Below are 19,813 nucleotides of genomic sequence, written 5' to 3'. Positions count from 1 at the left end.
TGAAACGAATGTTATGATTCATCTAGTATGCATGTTTAAATCAGTTTTTAGTTCCATTGAATTAATCTGTTTTAGTGTTGCTTAAAAGTGCTAACTGAAATCTTGTTGCGGATTGTTTTAAAATCTTGTGTTAAATTCTTGTTGTGAATATATATTTATGTTTGAGGATTGGTCTGAGACATTAAACGAACCCTGGAATATGTAATTAACACAGTATTGAATTTCACCAAATTAATCTGTTGTGGGTTGCTTAAAATTTCAGACTACGGTTCTGTGATCGTTGCTTCTAAACCTATGTTCCATGCATGTTATCGTTGAATATCAGTGGTTTAATATGTACCTAGGACTGAGATTGAACCTAGAATAAAAATTAAAACATGTTACAAAGGCTCTGGTAATCACCAGAATCAGAGAAGACGAAGCTAGAACGGACAACGGCTGCTAAGGGAGGGAGAGCAGGCTCCCAAAACCCTTAAAGCCGGCTCCCAAAGAGTTGGAGCCGGCTCTAAGTGATTTAGAGAAGGCTCTAAATGTTTTAGAGCAGGCTCCAAATGGTTTTGAGCAGGCTCAAAGTTTTTAAAGAGCCTGCTCCATCTTAAAACGCACAGAATTGAGTTTTAGGGACTTTTTGGCTGAAATTGGATTTTCTAAAATTATTTAAAGGCTACTGGATGTTGTAATTTAATGTTTAAGACTTATAAAAATGTTGGGAAGCATGATTACAAGTAGGAATTGAGAACGGAATTAATCTAAGATTAAATAGTGAACCCGTGGGTGGATGATTTGAAAATTAATTTCTATTGTCTACTGTTTTTGGAATTTTATTTCTCTGCAAAATCTTAAATTGCGAGACATGTTTTTAACTGTGATATAAGCACATAGTAGTTAAATATGTGTATGCTTAATTGGAATTAACTGATGTTTAAAATCTGCCATACAATGCATCAGTTATGGTACTATATGGAGAAGTAAATTGTATAATTTTAATTTATCAATTTAAAGGACTGGAATTGGGATTCTAAAATTTTTATTGGATGCATAATTTAGTTATTCACATGTTAAACTGTATTTATGCAAATTTTGGAGTATGGGTGATTAGTATCAAATACTGTTTTCGTCAACTATGTTAACTGGAGAAGCTAAATGTACAGTCTTTTCATTTATATAAAGAACTGTAATGAGATGTCTAAATGTTATATTGGATGCATAAATTGGTTGTATACATGCTAAACTATATTTATGCTTATTTTGGGATGTGGTTAATAAATAATTATACTGTGTTATTAACTACGTAAACTAGAGGATGGTATGTACCGGTATGGGACAGTGTCATAGTAGGTACGGATTAGTTCAGACACTAAGCCCTACCTAAATTTGGATTAAGGTATGGATTAATTATAAAGGTTAAGTCTATCATCTACTTGTGTCATATCAATTGAGAATTGAATGACCTACTATGGTTTCAGGATGAATTTGTTATGCATATATCATACCACTACACAGATGGACGGTATTTTGTATTAGGAGGAGTATGGACTTTATATATATATATTATATGGTGCCGTGGTATGAGCTTGAGTCTCATGACCATGGTTAGGGCACGTATATTACCTAGGATGGATAACTGGACATAGGTGTTATTCCCTGGTAGGTCTAGGTACTCATGCCCACCTTAGGGTGCGTATTTGCATGTTGCCTTCTATTCAGGGTGAGACAGACCTACTGGACTAGCGAGCGTCCTATAATGTGTACTATATACATATATGGACTACTCTAGCTATTGTTGAGTCTTCCTAGGATGTATCTGCGTATCGGATTACTATTGGATTGTAGTAGATCAGGACTTGTATGTGGACCTGACCCACTCCTTTATTTTTCAGGTATTCGTCAGTTCCAGGGTTAGAGCTTGGACTTGCAGAGCAGATACAGATATTCATTCCTCCGATTATGTAGGAATCTTCTCTATGATAGTTTTGGATTTTATTTATATTATTTCAGTTTCGGTTTGAGAATTTTAATAAGGGGTCCAATGGATGGATTTCCAAGTTGTAAACTTATGGAGTTTTGGATTATCGGATTTGATTAATTATGATCCAAGGATTTCCTTTAAGTTTCTTTCAGCTTATTAAATTATATCGTATTTCACTTTGTATTCTGTGTTCGATTTAAAATACCTTAATTGTTTGATATCCCTCAGGTTTAGGCCTGGGTCTGATCAACCCGTGTCTCGAATCCGAGGGGTATCACATTCTTCCTACCAAAGGATAGGATCTTGAGTTGAATCATTGTGTTGCCGAGGACTAAAAGGGCAGAAAGGTTATCTGAAGTAAGGAGGTTTGAGCAGGAAGGGATGTTGTTCAGAACGTACTTCTTCAGGTAATTAACCCTATCCCTGCAAACACCATAACTCAAGTCATTGCAAGGAATGCCTAGGGAACGGCATAAGAAAGTGCAAAAGCGAGGAATATAAGTTTCACAGGGACAATCGTTCTTATGAGTTTTGTATTTCTTATACAAATAAACAGAGCACACGCCAAAGGCGCTCGGGATTGGATAATCCTTTGTAGCCGTGGAAGACCAGGCCCCCCTAACCCCTACTATGTTCTTTCTCTAACCCTTTTCAGATTTGATAGTGTCCTTACATATGGACTTCTTGTCAAATAGGTAGAAGTGGTAAAATGGTTCCTCAGTTCGGATTTTGCTAACCTTGTAACAGAGGAGAAGATTTATGAAATCAAGATCTAGACCTCTGTCACGGGTCAGAAATAGCATAACGGATATGATTCTAAGGAAATTTGGATTTACCTACAGAGGGGAAATCCCTAATCTATTAAAAACATAGCTAAAGAAGGGGTGCAGAGGGAACATAATGACATTAAAATGAAGATGGGAAAATAGAACTTCGCCGGGAAGGAGACCCGTACCAGTTCTAACGTCTACATCTCTGGGACATACCCTAATTTGATCATCACTAGGGAGATTAAGTTTCATGCGAAGCATGTCTAAGTCGATTGTCAAGATGAAAACGAATAAGAACTCTAGGAAAGTAAAGCGAATCCCCAGAAAGAAAAAGTAGAAGCGAAACTAACCTCGAAGATTAGAGACTGCGAAGAGCACTATGAGATCCCTGGAAAAGAAGCTTTCACAAGAGTTTGCCGGAAGCGATTTGATTTGATTCAAAAGGGACAAGCAAGGATTCGACTGTCAGCAAGGCAAGATGGAGACGGTAAAGAGGAATATAGGGGCATCTTTGAGACTTATAAAGATAAAATGGGCCCGAAGGCCGAAGCGTCAGGAAAATGATAGGTTTTTTGAATCTCAAGGCATCGTTTCTAGGTTCAACCTCCTTTTTCCCAAAAGATCTTCTTGAGCCGTCAAAGTCATGATTCGCAGCCATTAATAAATACCCCTTAATTTATTAGGGAGTAATTATGAGGGCAGTTGAGGATACCGAAGGGAGAGTGGGCCGGGTCTGACCTAAGAGGAGAGCATCGGGTTGGGCAGCAAGTTTAAGCCCAAGCTTGAAAACTAATGCCACAGGCCCAACACCAGATATCCACCGGATTGAGTCAAGCCCAAAAGGAAGAAGCCCCGAAGACTAAGAGTCCAACATAAGAAGTTAGTTATAACACTTGTAATTGCCTATAAATAGGCATAGAAGATATAGAAAAATTGTATAATGATTAGAGAGATCGGAAGTGATATTTTCTTGTATTTACAGATGTTTTGGTGAGATTAGATAGAGTTTATGCCTTGGTACTTTGTCAGACTTGATTACCATTGAGATAGTCTAAGGAACTCCAGTAAGAGATCGTATTTTTAAAATGATTGTTTATTATTTAAAAATTGAACTGGAGGTCAATAGGGCTAACTCGGATGGTAAGTTTGAAGTTGACATAATTATTGTCTTGTTACCAAACTCGTTCGACTCTTTTAGAGTGAACTAAATAAGGAACCAGTTTGAGTTCACACTTGCTGATATTCTTTTAGAATTGGTAACTGATGAAGGGATAATCAAAAGTATAAGCGTTCCTATCAATCTAACCTAGTTTATATCATCTTCTTCTAAGCCCAAGTGGAAGGGCAAAGGAAAGAGGAAGGATGATAATAGGACTAGGCTAGCACAAAACATGGGTATTCAAAAGGTTAAAGGGAATAAGGTATTGTATGTTGAGGGTGAAGGAAACTGTTTCTTTTGCCGCTAACTAAGACACTAAAGGACGAACTGTCTAAGCAATGACGTGGCATAAGAAAATTTATATTTAATTATTAAGCCATGTTATGTGGTTGTATCTATTAATTCCTGATGGATAGATTCTGGAGCCACTAAACATGTTTGCAATTCGTTGCAAGGATTTCAGGAATCCAGAAGGCTCGATGATATGGATATATATTTGTACTTGACCGATGTTAAAGTTGTAGCTAAGTCAGTGGGAGTATTACATCTGAAATTAGAGAGTATGAGGATATGAGTATTAGAGAACTATCTTTATGTACAGATGTTAGACGCAATCTAATTATTGTTTCACTTTTGGTTTATAAAAACTGTATTGTTATTTTGTAAAACTGGTTTTATAAAATTGAATAAACGTGCGATTTCTTCTGGTGCATTGAAAGATGGTTGATATATTATAACCACAAGCTTTTAATATTCATAGGATATAGAAACTAATGTTGCATCTTTTAGATTGAATGTTAAGAAGAAAATTTGTTATTCCTGGCTCATTGTATTTTTAGTGTATATTTTTGGGTTATAATCAGTCAAAATGAGATTCAAAGATTGGTCAAAGAAGGTTTATAACCTAGTGAGGCAGGGGAGCCTAAACCAATTTGTGAATCATGTATTGAATGATAGATAACCCTAAGGGCTTAATCAGCTAAATGAAATAGACATAAAGAATAATTGGAGTCGGTACACACAGACACGTGTGGTCTTATGAACATCCAAGCAAGATTACTCACGCTTTGGATAAATTTATCTGATGTGACACGAGTCTTAAACTTTTGGTATATTCTGAAAGTGTCAAGACTGATGTGGAGCACAGATCAAGTAAACTTATCAAAACAATTCGATCTGATCATGGATATGAGTATTTCTTGGGATAGTGCAAAGACTATATGGTCAATGAGAGTGCTGTATACTAGTTTTTCGCAATTGACGCTCAATGAATTGAGGTGTCAAATAGGAATAACAGAATTCGACTTAACATGGTTAGATCTATGATCAGTTTTGCTATATTATCTCTTTCATTTAAGAGTTTAGCATTAACGATATCGATGCGCATTATGAACTGCATTCCATCTTAGTCTGTCTCAAGGATACCGTTTGAGCTGTGTTTTTTACTAAATCTTAGTTTAAATCACATGCACATATAGGGTAGTCTTGCACATGTGCGTTTGATATGGACAAGTAAGTTGGAAACAGATTATATGCATGATAGACTATAAAGCACGGACACTCCTTCCAGGGGTCCCGTACTAGTGTCGGACACTTTTCGGACACCGACGCTCTTGTCCGAGGCTCGGACACGTGTCCGACACTTCTGTGAAGGGTCCAAATATTATTTTTTATTGGACATGCATGTCCGAGGCTCAGACACACGGTCCGACACTTCTGTGAGACAAAATTTATTTTTTCTCATTCTCTCTCAGTCTCTCATCTTCTTCAATTATCCCTCTACATGAACAAGATATATATATATATATATATATATATATATATATATATAAGTTACATCAACAAGACAGACTGAAAGTATATATGTTTATTCATATACATGTTTAGTTCATTATAGCTATGTCTCTTCTGCACATTTTCGTTTGGAATTTGGATCAACTTTATTTTTCATTTATTTTCTATTTTGTCTTGTCTATATTTTTTTTATAAAAGAGATGAAATTATTAAAATTGATTCTGTTCTTTGTTATTGTTTTATTTATCTGTACAAGATTCTAGTAATTATATTTTGAATATATATATATATATATATATAATTTTATAGGCGTATTCTCGCCGTGTCCGTGTGCTATTTTTTTGAAATTTTCCGTGTCGTCGTATCCGTGTCGTGTCGTACCCGTGTCCCGTATCCGTGTCCGTGCTTCATAGATGATAGATTTGAAGGCTACTCTAAAAAGCACTAGGATGGATTATTTTATGTTCTTAAATGCTAAAAGTTGATTATTTACACTTACTGTTTATCTTTAGAAGGATCATATTATGGATCATATACCTAGTAGAATAATGTTAGAGAATATGGTATGAATACCAGATGTACCACATATAAACATACTTATTATAGAGATTAAGAATTATATATGATTTCCCTATTGGTGCATCAGCATCATCTAGTACACAGATTCCTGCATCGGTACATTGATGTAGTGGGAGGATTATCATCCAATCCAATAGAATCATGTTTTTAGGTGAGACTGTTAAACATAAGTTGGACCTAGTGAGCTACACGGAAGCGTGAACCGATATGGATATAGATCGTTTTGACAAGTTGCTACGAAATCAGAGTAAGAATCTATCTATTCTAATAAAATCTGGGATCTTGTAGAACTTTTTAGTAGGGTGATACATATGGAAGGCAAGTTAATCTACAAAAGGATACCAGAAGATTTCTTAGTTAATAAATTATGGGTGTACAAAAGAATGTCATTATTTTTCTAATTCTATATATATTGATGACATCCTACTCATTTAGTATGATATGGAAAGTTTTGTCATCAGTAAAGAGGTAGTTGTTCAATTATTTTAAAATGAAGGATTTTTAAGATGTAAACTATATTCCTAGGATCAAGCTTTTGCAAGATCAGGTTAAAAGGAAAATAGGCTTATCTTAATAATCCTACATTGATAAAGTTTTTACCAGGTTTGGTATGCAAAACTCAAATAATGAGTTCTTGCGTTATTGACATAGATTGCTCTCTCTAGTAATTAGTTTTCCAAGACTATCAGAGGAGATTGAGCAAATAAGACTGGAATAATATGCTTCGGCATATGGGAGTCTCATATATGCCATGGTCTATACCAAACAAGACATCACTATATGATAGGGATAATCAGTACATATTAGTCTGAACTCGGACTTGATAACTGGTCTATTGTGAAAAATATCATAAAGTACCTTAGGAGAACCAATGATCTCATACTCGTTTATGGTATGATGATGTGGTTCCAGTCAGGTATGATAATTCTGTTTTCAAATCAGAAGAATATACTATGAGGTTCATGACTTAGTGTATGTTCACTCAATGGAGGGGAAATCAGTTAGTAGATTATTAAGCAGATTTCAACTGCTGACTCAAACCTGAAGGTGGAGTACATTGCAGCCTTAAAGGCAGCAAAGGAAGCCTTTTGGTTTGATCTCACTAATTTAGAGGTTGTGGAGCATACTAGCCTGCTTATCGAGATATATTGCTACAACAGTGCAGAAGTAGTCCAAACCAATGACCCAAGGTTCCATAGAGGAACAAGGTATACTGAGAGGAAAGTATCATGTCCTATATGATATTATCCGGCAATAAAATATGCTCATAGCTAAAACATTGCATTGCAACACAACTTTGTTGATCCATTAACAAAGGTGTTATCGATCAATAGTTTTGAATAACATTGGAGTTAGATGCAATTTGAATTGGCTATGAGGGCAAGTGGGAGCTGTTGGGATTTATATGCCCTGGTATAGCAAATTCCTATTTGGATTATAGTAACATATGTTTTTGACGTTTCTGAAATATTTATACTTGATACAATTGGTGAATTCAATGTATTATGTTTCGATTCATTATAGAATTGATAATGTCCACTTGATTACAAGAGATATTTATATATGTATGTGATGACGATCAATACATGAATATAAATAGTAATCATAAATTGTTCATAGTCGGTAATTATGGATGGACTCATAATTAATTAAAACTTGAACTAGATCCGCGTTAGGTTGAGATATATTGCGAGAGCCGTCGTATGCAATTGCTCCCTATCACTATCATGGCATTTGACTCTTAAGCATGAGAAAAGTATAAATTCTTTTATTAATTAATAATTACTTTGATTTGTTCGGCGGATACTTCGGGATTCTTAGACCGACACTTTGGGTAGTTATGTAATTAATAGTTAGAGGGTTATATTTTCAATATTTGCATCATTGCTACTTGTATTTATTTTGTATTGATTATGGTTGATCACAAAGTAAATTCAAAGGCCTTTGTGTGTTTTTAGACAAAATGATTTATTATATATTTATTTATTTAAATTATTATTTTTATCAAACAAATGCTTTTTTTGTGATCGAGCCGGAAATAATCAAAGGTACCAAAATAAATATATTAATTAAGTAATCAGATTGATGGCTTTATTTATCCGATAACTAATTATGCATAGAGGGGTCAAAGTGTAACATTGACTTAGAGGTTATTTATTATTTAATTGGAGTTCAATTAATTTCTTTTAGTGAAGTAGAAATTAATTTATGAATTAATTGAATTGGGTCCATGGACCGGACTAATTATTAATTTATTATAGCTAATAAAATAATAAGCCAAAAGGACTCTCACTCATAGCCTAACTTGATATTGGAATCCTATTAGATTTGAGACATGTGAATTAGAGATTGAGAAAGATTTATTGTTTATTTTTCTTTATCTTTATGTTGCCTATATATATATATGGTCTATGTATATTTTTAAGAGTGATTTTTGGAAGAAGGAAAAAGGAATTTATTTTCTCTCTCTAGAAAATTAGGGTTAATGTTCTCATCTAATGGAGGCTCCCACAAGCCTAGTTTTCCAAGATCATTCATGGAGGCTTATGAGTGATTCCTAAAGGTAAAACAATTACCAAGAAGATGGAGATCCAAGGAGAAGACATCTTGTTAAGGGATCTACAACAAGTGAGAATAATCACTTTAAAGGAAAGATTTAAAGGTTTACTCAGACTTTTGATGTAAGTATTCAATCTATTAATTGAATAATACATCATATTTTATTTTTGCATAAAACTTGTCTCTATGTGATGAATCAAGATCTATGAATCAAAATTCCTCGAATTTTTTTTTAAAACTAGCACGTTTCCCAACATATTGCTGCCTCACTTGCAAGTTGTCAAGTCATTTGGTGGCAAGGTATTGTGAAAAATCTCAAGTACAAGCAAGAAAAGCCAACAACATTATTTTGTGATAATAGTTCAACTATCTCTGTTACAAAAGACCCAGTTCTACATGGAAGGACGAAGCATATTCGCATCCAATATCATTTCTTAAGGGAGCTTGTAAATGAAGGAATTATTCAAGTTGAATATTGCAAGACGGATAAACAATTGGCAAATTTATTCACAAACCCTCTTGGTGAAATTTTTTTCAAGAAGAATCTTGCAAAGTTGGGAATGAAAAGCAAATTTGGTTTACGGGAGACATTGTTGAAAAATAAAACCAACTCATGTGTGGAATATATGAACTAACTCATGTGTAGAAGATATGAACTATAACTCACTGGGAGATAAAACACTTCTTTTAAAGCTAGTGTCTTATTTATTATCTTGTATTTTGTGTCTTTCTAGAGTCATATAGATGCCTATAAATACACGTTCTTGAATTCTTTTGTAAGTAAGAAGTAAGAAAGAAAATATATCAAAATTTGAGAATTTTATATAAAAGTTGTATTTGTTTCCTTTTTCATATTGAGTACCTCTTATATATAATTATATAAATATGTGATATTTGCAATATCATTGTTATCGAATGCTAAAACCATAAATTAATGAAGAGAAGTTTAAGTAATGACATGCACCTTTTTCAGATCTCCATTTACAGCTACATGACCTGTCAAGGTAAGAGAAAGACAAGAAAAGAGTAGAAAGTAATGGATATATCCATGTCTCAACATCCTTCCCTATTAATATAGCAAAGAAACCCAAGGCAAAAGAAATGATAATTTAATATTTGAGCCCAGAATTATATATAGCTGGATCGGATTCTCAACATCTTAAGATGGGTCCAATAAACATTCAGAATTTATATATAAATATTCTTTTTTCTTTCGGTAATTAAATAAATATTCTTTTTGGACACGTTAATTAATGAGTATGGTTCAAAAATGTTTATAGCGTTGTAACACGGTAAAATAGTATGATGATGTTAAATCTTAGAAAGACGTGTAGCCTGAGTACTGCATCATTAGTTACTTTGTGTTGCATCTAAGAGTGTAACAATTTAATAGTGCACAAGATCACACAGAAAGATATTATTAAAGACAGGAGAGGATCATTATAATCATTCTTGTTTTTAGTCCGGTATGAATGCAATCGGGATAAGAAGAGAAAATATAATATATATATATATATATAGGTATATGGACAATTCAGCGACACGTGCACCAGAAATATTATTATAATTGTGAAATGTCATTGCAACATCATGAATGACCTCATCAAGTATGACATCACAATAGTGTTTTATTGCACCAGAGAATTTGTAATTTGAAGTCTCCAAAATCATCATGAAATCATTGCTCATTGGGCACTGCATCTACTATTAATGGTCTGGTGCGAGCACTGGATCACTTGTCATCTTCCTTTCATGAATAAACCATGGACTTGGAGTGAATGGCAAGAATTTTCTAGCTTGCTCAACTCAGCTTGAAAAAACAATTTTAAAAATTCAGATTTTGGAAACAGAAGATAGATAGTTTACAGATAATTAAAAAAAAGAATTAACTAATATGAAGAACCGATCATATATTGCCATGATATTGTTCATCATTCCAGACTAATTCATATGGACAATTTGCTTCATTATATATGAAACTAATAGTCCTAACATTTTTTCTTTTTCTTTTTGGGAAGGTAAGTAGTATCAAAATACACACATGTCACCACTGAGACTCGAACTCTTGAAATTAAAAAAATAAGACCGTATTTGGTTTGTCTATAACTCCAACCAACCGAATCTTTTCGACTCCTGAACTCTTTTTAAAACAATGTGTTATATATATGTTCTTTGGTTTTAGTCCAAGTCCAATTTTAATTATTCACTTATTTACCGGGAAAAAAAAAAAAAAAAATGTCATGTATATTCTTTGGTTTTCCTATGAATTATTGACCTCAATGATGTAAATTGTGGTCTTTGGTGAGAGTGATGAATGAGTGGATGAAAATTATGGAAGCAAACAGAGGGGCTTTGAGCCATGAGATTCTGTTTCTCATTTATCTCAAAATGGACACCTGTTCTGCCAATTTTTTAAATTTGTATTGATATTTAGATAAAGTAATCAAAACCTTTGATTTATCTCACATATTTTATGATACTTTAATTAAGACTGAAGGTTTTGTTATCTTATGGCACTTCATCACCTTTTAAAATAAAAAATTTATAGTTCAAGTTCATATAGTTACATAAGTGGAGTGTGTGTTTCTTGCCCCTTAAAAAATTTACTTTAATTAATCGATTCCCAAATAATCAAAAACCTTATGTTGGTCTATCATATTTCACTATTTGCCCTAGTTTATATGTAATCTTCCATCTTTTTCTAATTCAAAAATTCCCTGTGTTCTTGCTGATACTCACCTTGGCCCACCTTGGCTCATCTTATCTGTTGACCGTGTGGATTAAAACATGGTATATATGACGTCCTTATTAATTTTTATTTGATTTGGAAGTGTTTCACCATTTGATTGATTTATACACTTGAATTATAGATTGGAGTTTCTTGATGGAGGAATCCTCAATAAAATAAAATCCATATAGTGTGACAAACTAGATAAATTGGCAATTCAAGTTGCATCACGAAAAATCTTACGTCTCATAGAGTTGCAATACATATTCACAAACACACATACACACACAAACATAGTATTCCTAAATCACGTACATTGGATTATCGTGCATTTTTATTTTTAATCATGCACTTCATCTTTTACAAATTTTCACCATCCATTGCAGGTAAGTCGATCTTCTCATTGATAAATAACAATTGGACTCCTGACAACATGTTTAGAGCTTCTCCATGAGAGTGAAGCTGAAATTATTTTTACACCCTTAGACATGGGTTGCGCTTTCACCACGACCTTGAAGTTGCGCTCCTGGAAGGCAGTAGAGAAGGAGAGACTCATAGGCTTGACAGTGATTTCCACTCCTTTGGGTGCTATAATGGTAGCATTGTAAATGGATGGAGAAGGACCAACATTAGTGACTGTCCTTTGGAAAACGACTGTGGTTGGGCGTTGAGTGTTTTTCAAGTGAAGTTGCATAGTGGGATAGTTAAGAGCATCATAACTTGTTGGAGGAGAATAATCCGAGCAATTCACATTTCCACTGAATAATAAGGTGAGAATGGATCCACTGTAGCCCTCCCGGCATAGAAATGGAATGTAATCCTCTTCATTATCAATATTGTAGACTAGGCCGGGGTTCACTGCTTTGGTTGGGTTCATTTGGCCAGCACCGTAGCCAAATTCAGCATCACTATCCACTGTTGGGCTCAAAGGTGTTGCTTTGACAAATATTTCAAGAAAGTTTAATTAAGAGCATGCATGAAAATTATATAAAAAGGGCTAAGCCAAGTACACGAGCCTCTCAACATATTATAAACAAATTTATGAGGATTATACAAATGAATTATACTATAGTGAAAACTTTATTGTAAGTAATTCTTATTTAAATTGCTTGGAAACTTTTGAAATTACATTGTAATATAAGTAATTCAAATCCTAAAAAAATTGGTGATGATCAACTTAGTTAAAAATCAAAAAAGAAACGAGAAGATAGGAGGTTGGTCTTACCAGTTGTCATTATAGCGGATTTTATTATAGCCGGGGGCCAATCCGGGTGGAATGACTTTACATAGGCAGCTACACCGCTAACGTGTGGACATGCCATAGAAGTTCCAGTATCAAATGCGAATTTCGAATGTTGGGTGTCACCTTTACGCCCAGTAAGAGTCACCAAAGGGGTGTATGCTGCCAAGATGCCGACACCCGGAGCTGCAATATCAGGCTGTTCCATAATACATCAAATGAGCAAGTTTATTTAACTACTAGGCCCAATTATGTATGGAAGAAGGTGCAAACCCTTAAAAGTAACACCAACACACACACACATAAACCTTGAGAATGTATTCTGATCCTGGACTTGGACCTCGAGATGAGGAAGGAGACATAAATGGAGCTGGGATTTTAACTTCTTCTGACTTGTATATCACTGCAGATGGTGATCTGAATGGCATAAAAACACCCAATCATTTCTTCTTATATTAAATAATCAAATATTTTATATCCTCATAAATCTTGTAATATAGTATATATAGCAGTGGCCTCGTAATAGAATATAGATATACCTTACAGAGTGTAAATAGTAGTCACTAATGGGTTCAGCTTCGGTGGAATTCACTGTGGTTCCAGGTGCCATGTAAATTAGGTCATAGTAAAGAATCCCGGTACCATAATTGTTGATAGTGCCAATCCCTCCAATGCTTTTGATATAAGAATCAGGTAGTTCCGACACTAAATTGCACAAGACAATCTTTCCTTTCACCTTGACAGGGTCTATTGAGTTTTCAATACAATTACTGTATATAAACCACACAATAAATTAAGTTCTAAAAAAGTAAGCCTTCATTAAGCAGATTATATATATATATATATATATATATATATATATATATATATATATTGATTTTCTTGAATGCTTAATTAATGGATGCATATACACCTTGCATTTAACTTGGTCGAAGATGTTTTGGCTGCATCAGCCCCCAAAACAAATGGGTACATTTTTCGCTTAGTATTGAATGCGTTTACTCCCCTTCCCTGCGTTGCCGATGTATTAATTAATTCTACTTAATTCACGATATGATTAAGACTGCAATAAATAAGTTGGGTTGAGTGCAGAGCAGCTAACTAGCTATTAGAGCTATAGATCAATCAGTCAAACATACCAGTAGCTGAATATATAATATTATTAATTAAATAAATAATGCTTACTGAAGTGGTTTTTCCATTGCCTAATACAACTTTGCTCCTGAATTGTCGATCCATACCAGTAGCTGCCACGGTTAATATCCAGGGTGCATGGTTTTTGACGGTACTGGGAGTTGGTCCATCATTTCCAGCAGAAGCAACAGTGATGACACCAGCTCTCATGGCCAAAAATGAAGCCACTCCATCAACGGTCAAGAGATCTTTCGATTGAGCACCAAGAGACATGGACAGTATATCAACACCATCACTGATAGCGGCTTCAATGGCAGCAAGAGTGTCCATATCTGAACAACCACCCTCTTCGCCTCTACCCCAGCACACCTTGTACATAGCAAATCTCGCCGACGGCACTGCTCCGCGTGCAGTCCCTCTACCAAGTCCATATACGCTTGCATTTGCTACAAGACGTCCCACAGCTGTTGATGATACATGGGTCCCATGGCCAACCACATCTACAGGCGACAATATTTCCCCAACTGGGAGTGGTTGTTCTTGGTCTAACTTGAAGAATTTGGCTCCTATAAGCTTGCTATAACATAACACCAACACTAATTAAAAAAAGCTCATCATCAAAATACAAACCACTACTCGCTTGCTCTGTTGCTTGTTTTGTTTTGTTTTGGTTGGTTGGTAATCTGTGTTAACTGTCCATTGTTGGCAACAAAAAATTAATACATCAAAGATTCATTGTAGCATTGTTAAAAAAAACGAAGCAAAAGAAAATACATCATAGATTCATTGAACGGACTAATTCTCACAAAATATCTTTACAATCTACTTCACAAGTTTCTATAATTAACATCTGAACTATTTTATTCCCCTCACCATTCACTTTGAATCATATAATGTGTTTGACAACTATAATTCGAGAGGTTGCTTTGAAAAAATAATGATATATATGACCAGTGATTCGAAATTAATGAAATATTTAATTAAGAAAACGAATTTACTTATTGCATCCTGAAAATTTAGCAAAGGGCCCACAACTTCCTCTCCATCTTGTCGGGGGAGGACCTAATCCATCATCCTTAAAACTCTCTGAATCTGGAGTTATACCTAGTCATGACACGTAATTAATAGACGTGTCAGCTTCCAAAAAATTTCATCAAATTGAATACACAAACACACACACACACACAACATTTCTAACCTGTATCTAGTACACCAACAATAATGTCGCTTTCCATTTTCAAATTTCTTCTTACTGATTGAGGAAAATCAAGGAAGTCCCACGATCTAGTCGTATGCAGTTTTTTATATTGATTTTTGAAAACAGTAAGCACCTCGTCCATGCCTAAAAATTCATAAATAGATATAATTATTATGTAATAACTAAACATAAAAGAATCATATAAAAGAAGTTTTACACATACTGGATAACTTTTTGACTTCATCTCCAGATAGTTTTGCTGCAAATGCATTGAAAATTTTGGTATAGCTATACACATGGGACTCCTTAGCATCGACATCACTGTTTCAATAGTATATGAACACACATGTGAACCCATCTAGATATATACATATACATACAATAATATATGTATGCACATTTGTGTGTGTGTGTGTATGGACATAAACAGCAAAACAAGAAGAAAAAGAGATAAAAAAAGAAAAAAAGAAAGTGGCTCAATCAACGAACCTTCCCTTCAATGTTGAGAGGATATCAATGTGTGACTTAAATAAAGATTCCTCGTCAAGTGGACGATCTCTTGAGAAGGGTGGACGATCTCTCAAGAAAACTATGTAAAATTCCTGCAAGTTAATATAATTATATGATTTTATTTAAGTATGTATAATATTTTTAATATTAATTGATATAGAATGATTTTTTTTTTAAAATGATTATATAACTATAAATTAAGGAAGAGAAGTTTAAGTTGTGAGATGCACCTTTTTCAGATCTCCATTTACAGCTACAAGACCTGTCAAGGTAAGAGAAAGAAGACAGGAAGAGAGTAGAAAGTAATGGATATATGCATCTTTCCACATCCTTGCTGCTAGTCTTCCCTATTAATAGCAAGAAACCCAAGCTAACATTATATATATATATAGGCTGATCGGAGACTCTATTTACAACATTTAATGATGGTCCAATCAAAATTCGGAATGTATAAATATTATTTTTATATTAGTCTACTAATGATTTAACTTCGTACTTGTAAACTAATATTATGAATGATTAAACAAACATCATAAGATCAAGATGATTTAATTAATTAATGCAAAAAAAGAGATTAAACTAAGAAAGGCCATCATGAAGCTAAAAGAATTGACCAGTGTAATTAGATCAATTTGAGGGGAGAGATTTACCTGTCTTTACAGCGGGCCAAGTAAATTGATGAATATGCGGGAATGAGGAGTAAGTAAGTTGAAAGAGATAACTTATATAGACAGATCAGGATTCTCTCTTCTACAACAATTTTAAATTGAAAATTGAATTTTACATTTAATAGTGTTGTAGCATTATAACACAATGAAATATATTATATATTGCATTGATGTTGCATCTTGGATATAGATTTGTTGCATGAGTGTTACATCATTATAACATTGCATTGCATTATAATAGTGTGTTGCAATATTATTTTAATGTGACAGAAACATGAGAGAATTGTTGCCTTAATTCTATATGAATGAAATTGTCATAAAGAAGATCCTGTTTTATATGTACAATCCAAAAAAATATGCACTAGATGCATTAATATTATAATTGTGGAATGTTATTGCAACATCATGAATGATGTCTTCAGCTGACATCACAATAGTGTTTTAATTATTGCGGTGGAGAATTCGCAAATTTTTAGTCTCCAAATCATCATGAATTCTGGAATGCTAAACATGATATATGGATTAAGGAAGAGAAGTTTAAGTAGTGGCGTGCACCTTTTTTCAGATCTCCATTAACAGCTGCAAGACCTGTCAAGATAAGAGGAAGAAGACAAGAAAAGTAATGGATATATCCTTCTTTCGACATCCAGCTTGCTGCTAGTCTCCCCTTTTAACAGCAAGAAACCCAAGCTAACATTAACAGAAAAATGGATAGGCAAAAGAAATGATAATTTAATTTCTAAGCCCAGAATTAAAAATATATATATATATAGGTGGCTCGGACTCTGTTTTTACAACATCTTATGATGGTCCAATCAAAATTGAGAATATATAAATAAATATTACTTCCAAACTAGTCGACTATGAGCATCTCTAAATGTTGTGTGTATATATTTTTGTAATATATTTTCCAATAACAATTAACTAGTGTCATGTTTGGACCTCATATAATTTTTACAAACCTACTTAATATAGGGTTAATTCATTATTGTAATGATAAAGAGGGAGGATAAATGAAATATGCTGATATGGCTATGTAAAAAAGTTGTATAAAATACACAATAATATTATACATTGGTGACGTGACAGTGTATCTTAAACTGGAGATAAAAAAATAAATAAATAAATAAAATTACACATCATACGTAACGGTGTATATTTTACACAAAAGAATATTTTAACAAACTTCTGAAGATACTCTGATAAATTAACTTAGTACATATTTATTTATTTTTTGGTTAAAGTAACTTAGTACATATTGATTGATGCTGTGGATCAAAATGTACATTATTTTTCTAGCAGTAGTGTTGATTGATGGACCTGTCTAATGCGTGTGGGTCAATATTTATATTATTTTTCTAAGACTAATTTTCATGTATATCAAATTTATATTTAATCCTATAAGTTATATAGACACTATTCACTTCTAGAATTGTAGGACTTGTATGGTCCAGTGAATTTAAATTGACACACAATAATTTTAAATTGAAAATGCAATAATTATTAAAAGGTGTTGAATTTTACATTTAATAGTATTGCAGCGTTATAACACAAAGAAATATGTTGTATTGATGTTGCATGAGTGTTACATCATTATAATATTGATTTGCATTATAATATAATGTGTTGCAATATAATTTTAATGGTACACAAGATGACACTGAATGAGATCGATCAAATATAGTGTGTTGCAATATAGTTTTAATAGTATGCAGGATGACACTGAATGACACTATAATTTTTTTTTTTTTTGGAACTCGGAACTCCCCTGGGCAGAGCCCTTTTGGCCCCGCCCCAAGTTACAAACCGAGAGTGTTGCAACCGGTCCCACAACGACAGTACCGTTAAATCAGGAGATATAATGGAGCGTTGGGGAGTTGAACCCTAGACATATTAGAACTGGGTCCCTCTCCTTACCGCTGGACCAAACTCCTAGGACAGGACACTATAATTTTAATAGTATACAAGATGACACTGAATGAGAACGACCAAAGGACAGGAGAGAATCATTATTGCCTTAATTATGTACTAATGAGATTGACATAAATTTTTATATGGACAATCTAAAAAAAAGTATGCATTAAATGTATGCATTAAATGTATATATTATTATAATTGTGGAATGTCACATGAATGACGTGACATCACAATAGTGTTTTAATAATAAAGAATTTGTAAATTTTAAGTCTCCAAAATTATCATGAAATCCGGATTGCTAAACATTCATACACTATTAATGGTGTGGTGCGAGCACTAGATCATTTGTTTTCTCTGGTTTTCCAATGACCCCATGTATGAAGGGACGAGTCTTGGGACACAACCAAAGCCCCTTGTTTCCTTCCATATTTTTCATCCACTCATTCACCACCCTCACCTAGTACCACCATTGCGTTATTGAGGTCAATAATGAAACAAGGGGCTTTGGTGTATGAAGGGACAATCCTTGGGACACAACCAAAGCCCCTTGTTTCCTCCCATATTTTTCATCCACTCATTCATCACCCTCACCTAGTACCACCATAATGAAAAAGGGGGCTTTGGTTGTGTCCCAAGGCTTGTACCTTCATACGTCCCAAGGCTTGTCCCTTCATACATTTCATTATGGTGGTACTAGGTGAGCGTGATGAATGAGTGGATGAAAAATATGAAGTGACAAGCCTTGGGGACACAACCAAAGCCCCTTGTTTCGTTCCATATTTTTCATGCACTCATTCAATCACCGTCACCTAGTACCACCACATGTGAAATGATAATGTAAGGGGGTTTACAGGTGAGCTTAAATTCTTGAAGTGTCTCTCGTGGAGAAGATCTAGTCGTTTTGTCAGAAGTCCAATTATTATTTATCAATGAGATGACCATTAATGAGATGAATATATACTTTACAAAACATATTTTTCTCCGACCACACTCCATCCTGTCCCACCCTGCTTAATAAACAGTTCTAGATAGGAATGAGGTAGCTATACTAAATAGAGATGTGGATGTCGTTCCCTGTTCCAAACCGTCGCGTTAGCATCCTAATTTTTAACTTTCCTATAATTCACTAATTTTAGAACAAATTTGAAATATCCATATCAGATTCATTAAAGAATTAAAGTATGAGAGATAAATCTAAAGTTCTGATTATTTGTTGAAAATATCTATAATTCCCTGTTCCAAACCCTCGCGTTAGCATCCTAAGTTTTAACTTTCCTATAATTCACTAATTTTAGAACAAATTTGAAATATCCATATCAGATTCATTAAAGAATTAAAGTATGAGAGATAAATCTAAAGTTTTGATTATTTGTTGAAAATAACTATACGAATTTAAAAGGTGACTGAATGATGTTGTCATGCCAATCAGACCCTAGTGGCCACATTTCAAAAAATAAAACTCACCTGTAGACAATTCCTAGATTATTATGTGGTCCCAATTAAACAATCATAGTACGATACTACTTCTGGATGGCATATTGGCATGTAACACGTAGGGACAAGTCATGGGAAACAACGCAAAATCTCA

At 33.9% G+C, this 19,813-nt stretch overlaps 1 protein-coding gene across 2 annotated transcripts; it reads right to left on the bottom strand.

The window, feature by feature from the left end:
* Positions 1 to 11,765: 11,765 nt before the first annotated feature.
* LOC132276591 (subtilisin-like protease SBT4.14) lies at positions 11,766 to 16,309 on the bottom strand. Of its 2 annotated transcripts, XM_059778079.1 has the most exons (12): positions 16,291 to 16,309; positions 15,871 to 15,987; positions 15,620 to 15,732; positions 15,354 to 15,451; positions 15,131 to 15,274; positions 14,931 to 15,036; positions 13,984 to 14,509; positions 13,712 to 13,809; positions 13,338 to 13,568; positions 13,107 to 13,215; positions 12,784 to 12,997; positions 11,766 to 12,494 (listed from the first exon to the last, which is right to left on the bottom strand). In XM_059778079.1, exons 2-12 carry the CDS (start codon positions 15,967 to 15,969, stop codon positions 11,959 to 11,961), a joined length of 2,274 nt encoding a protein of 757 aa, XP_059634062.1. In that variant the 5' UTR covers positions 15,970 to 15,987; positions 16,291 to 16,309; the 3' UTR covers positions 11,766 to 11,958. The 2 variants fall into 2 exon arrangements, with proteins under 2 accessions (XP_059634062.1, XP_059634063.1); XM_059778080.1 differs by lacking the exons at positions 14,931 to 15,036; positions 15,131 to 15,274; positions 15,354 to 15,451.
* Positions 16,310 to 19,813: the final 3,504 nt, after the last annotated feature.

This window comes from Cornus florida, unplaced genomic scaffold (genome assembly GCF_030987335.1).
Source record: "Cornus florida cultivar Cherokee Brave unplaced genomic scaffold, ASM3098733v1 CherokeeBrave_3.0.0_Hap2_Chr10, whole genome shotgun sequence".
Lineage (NCBI taxonomy): Eukaryota > Viridiplantae > Streptophyta > Magnoliopsida > Cornales > Cornaceae > Cornus > Cornus florida.
Note: the sequence above shows the minus strand (reverse complement) of the source record. Positions and strands in the feature narration are given on the sequence as shown.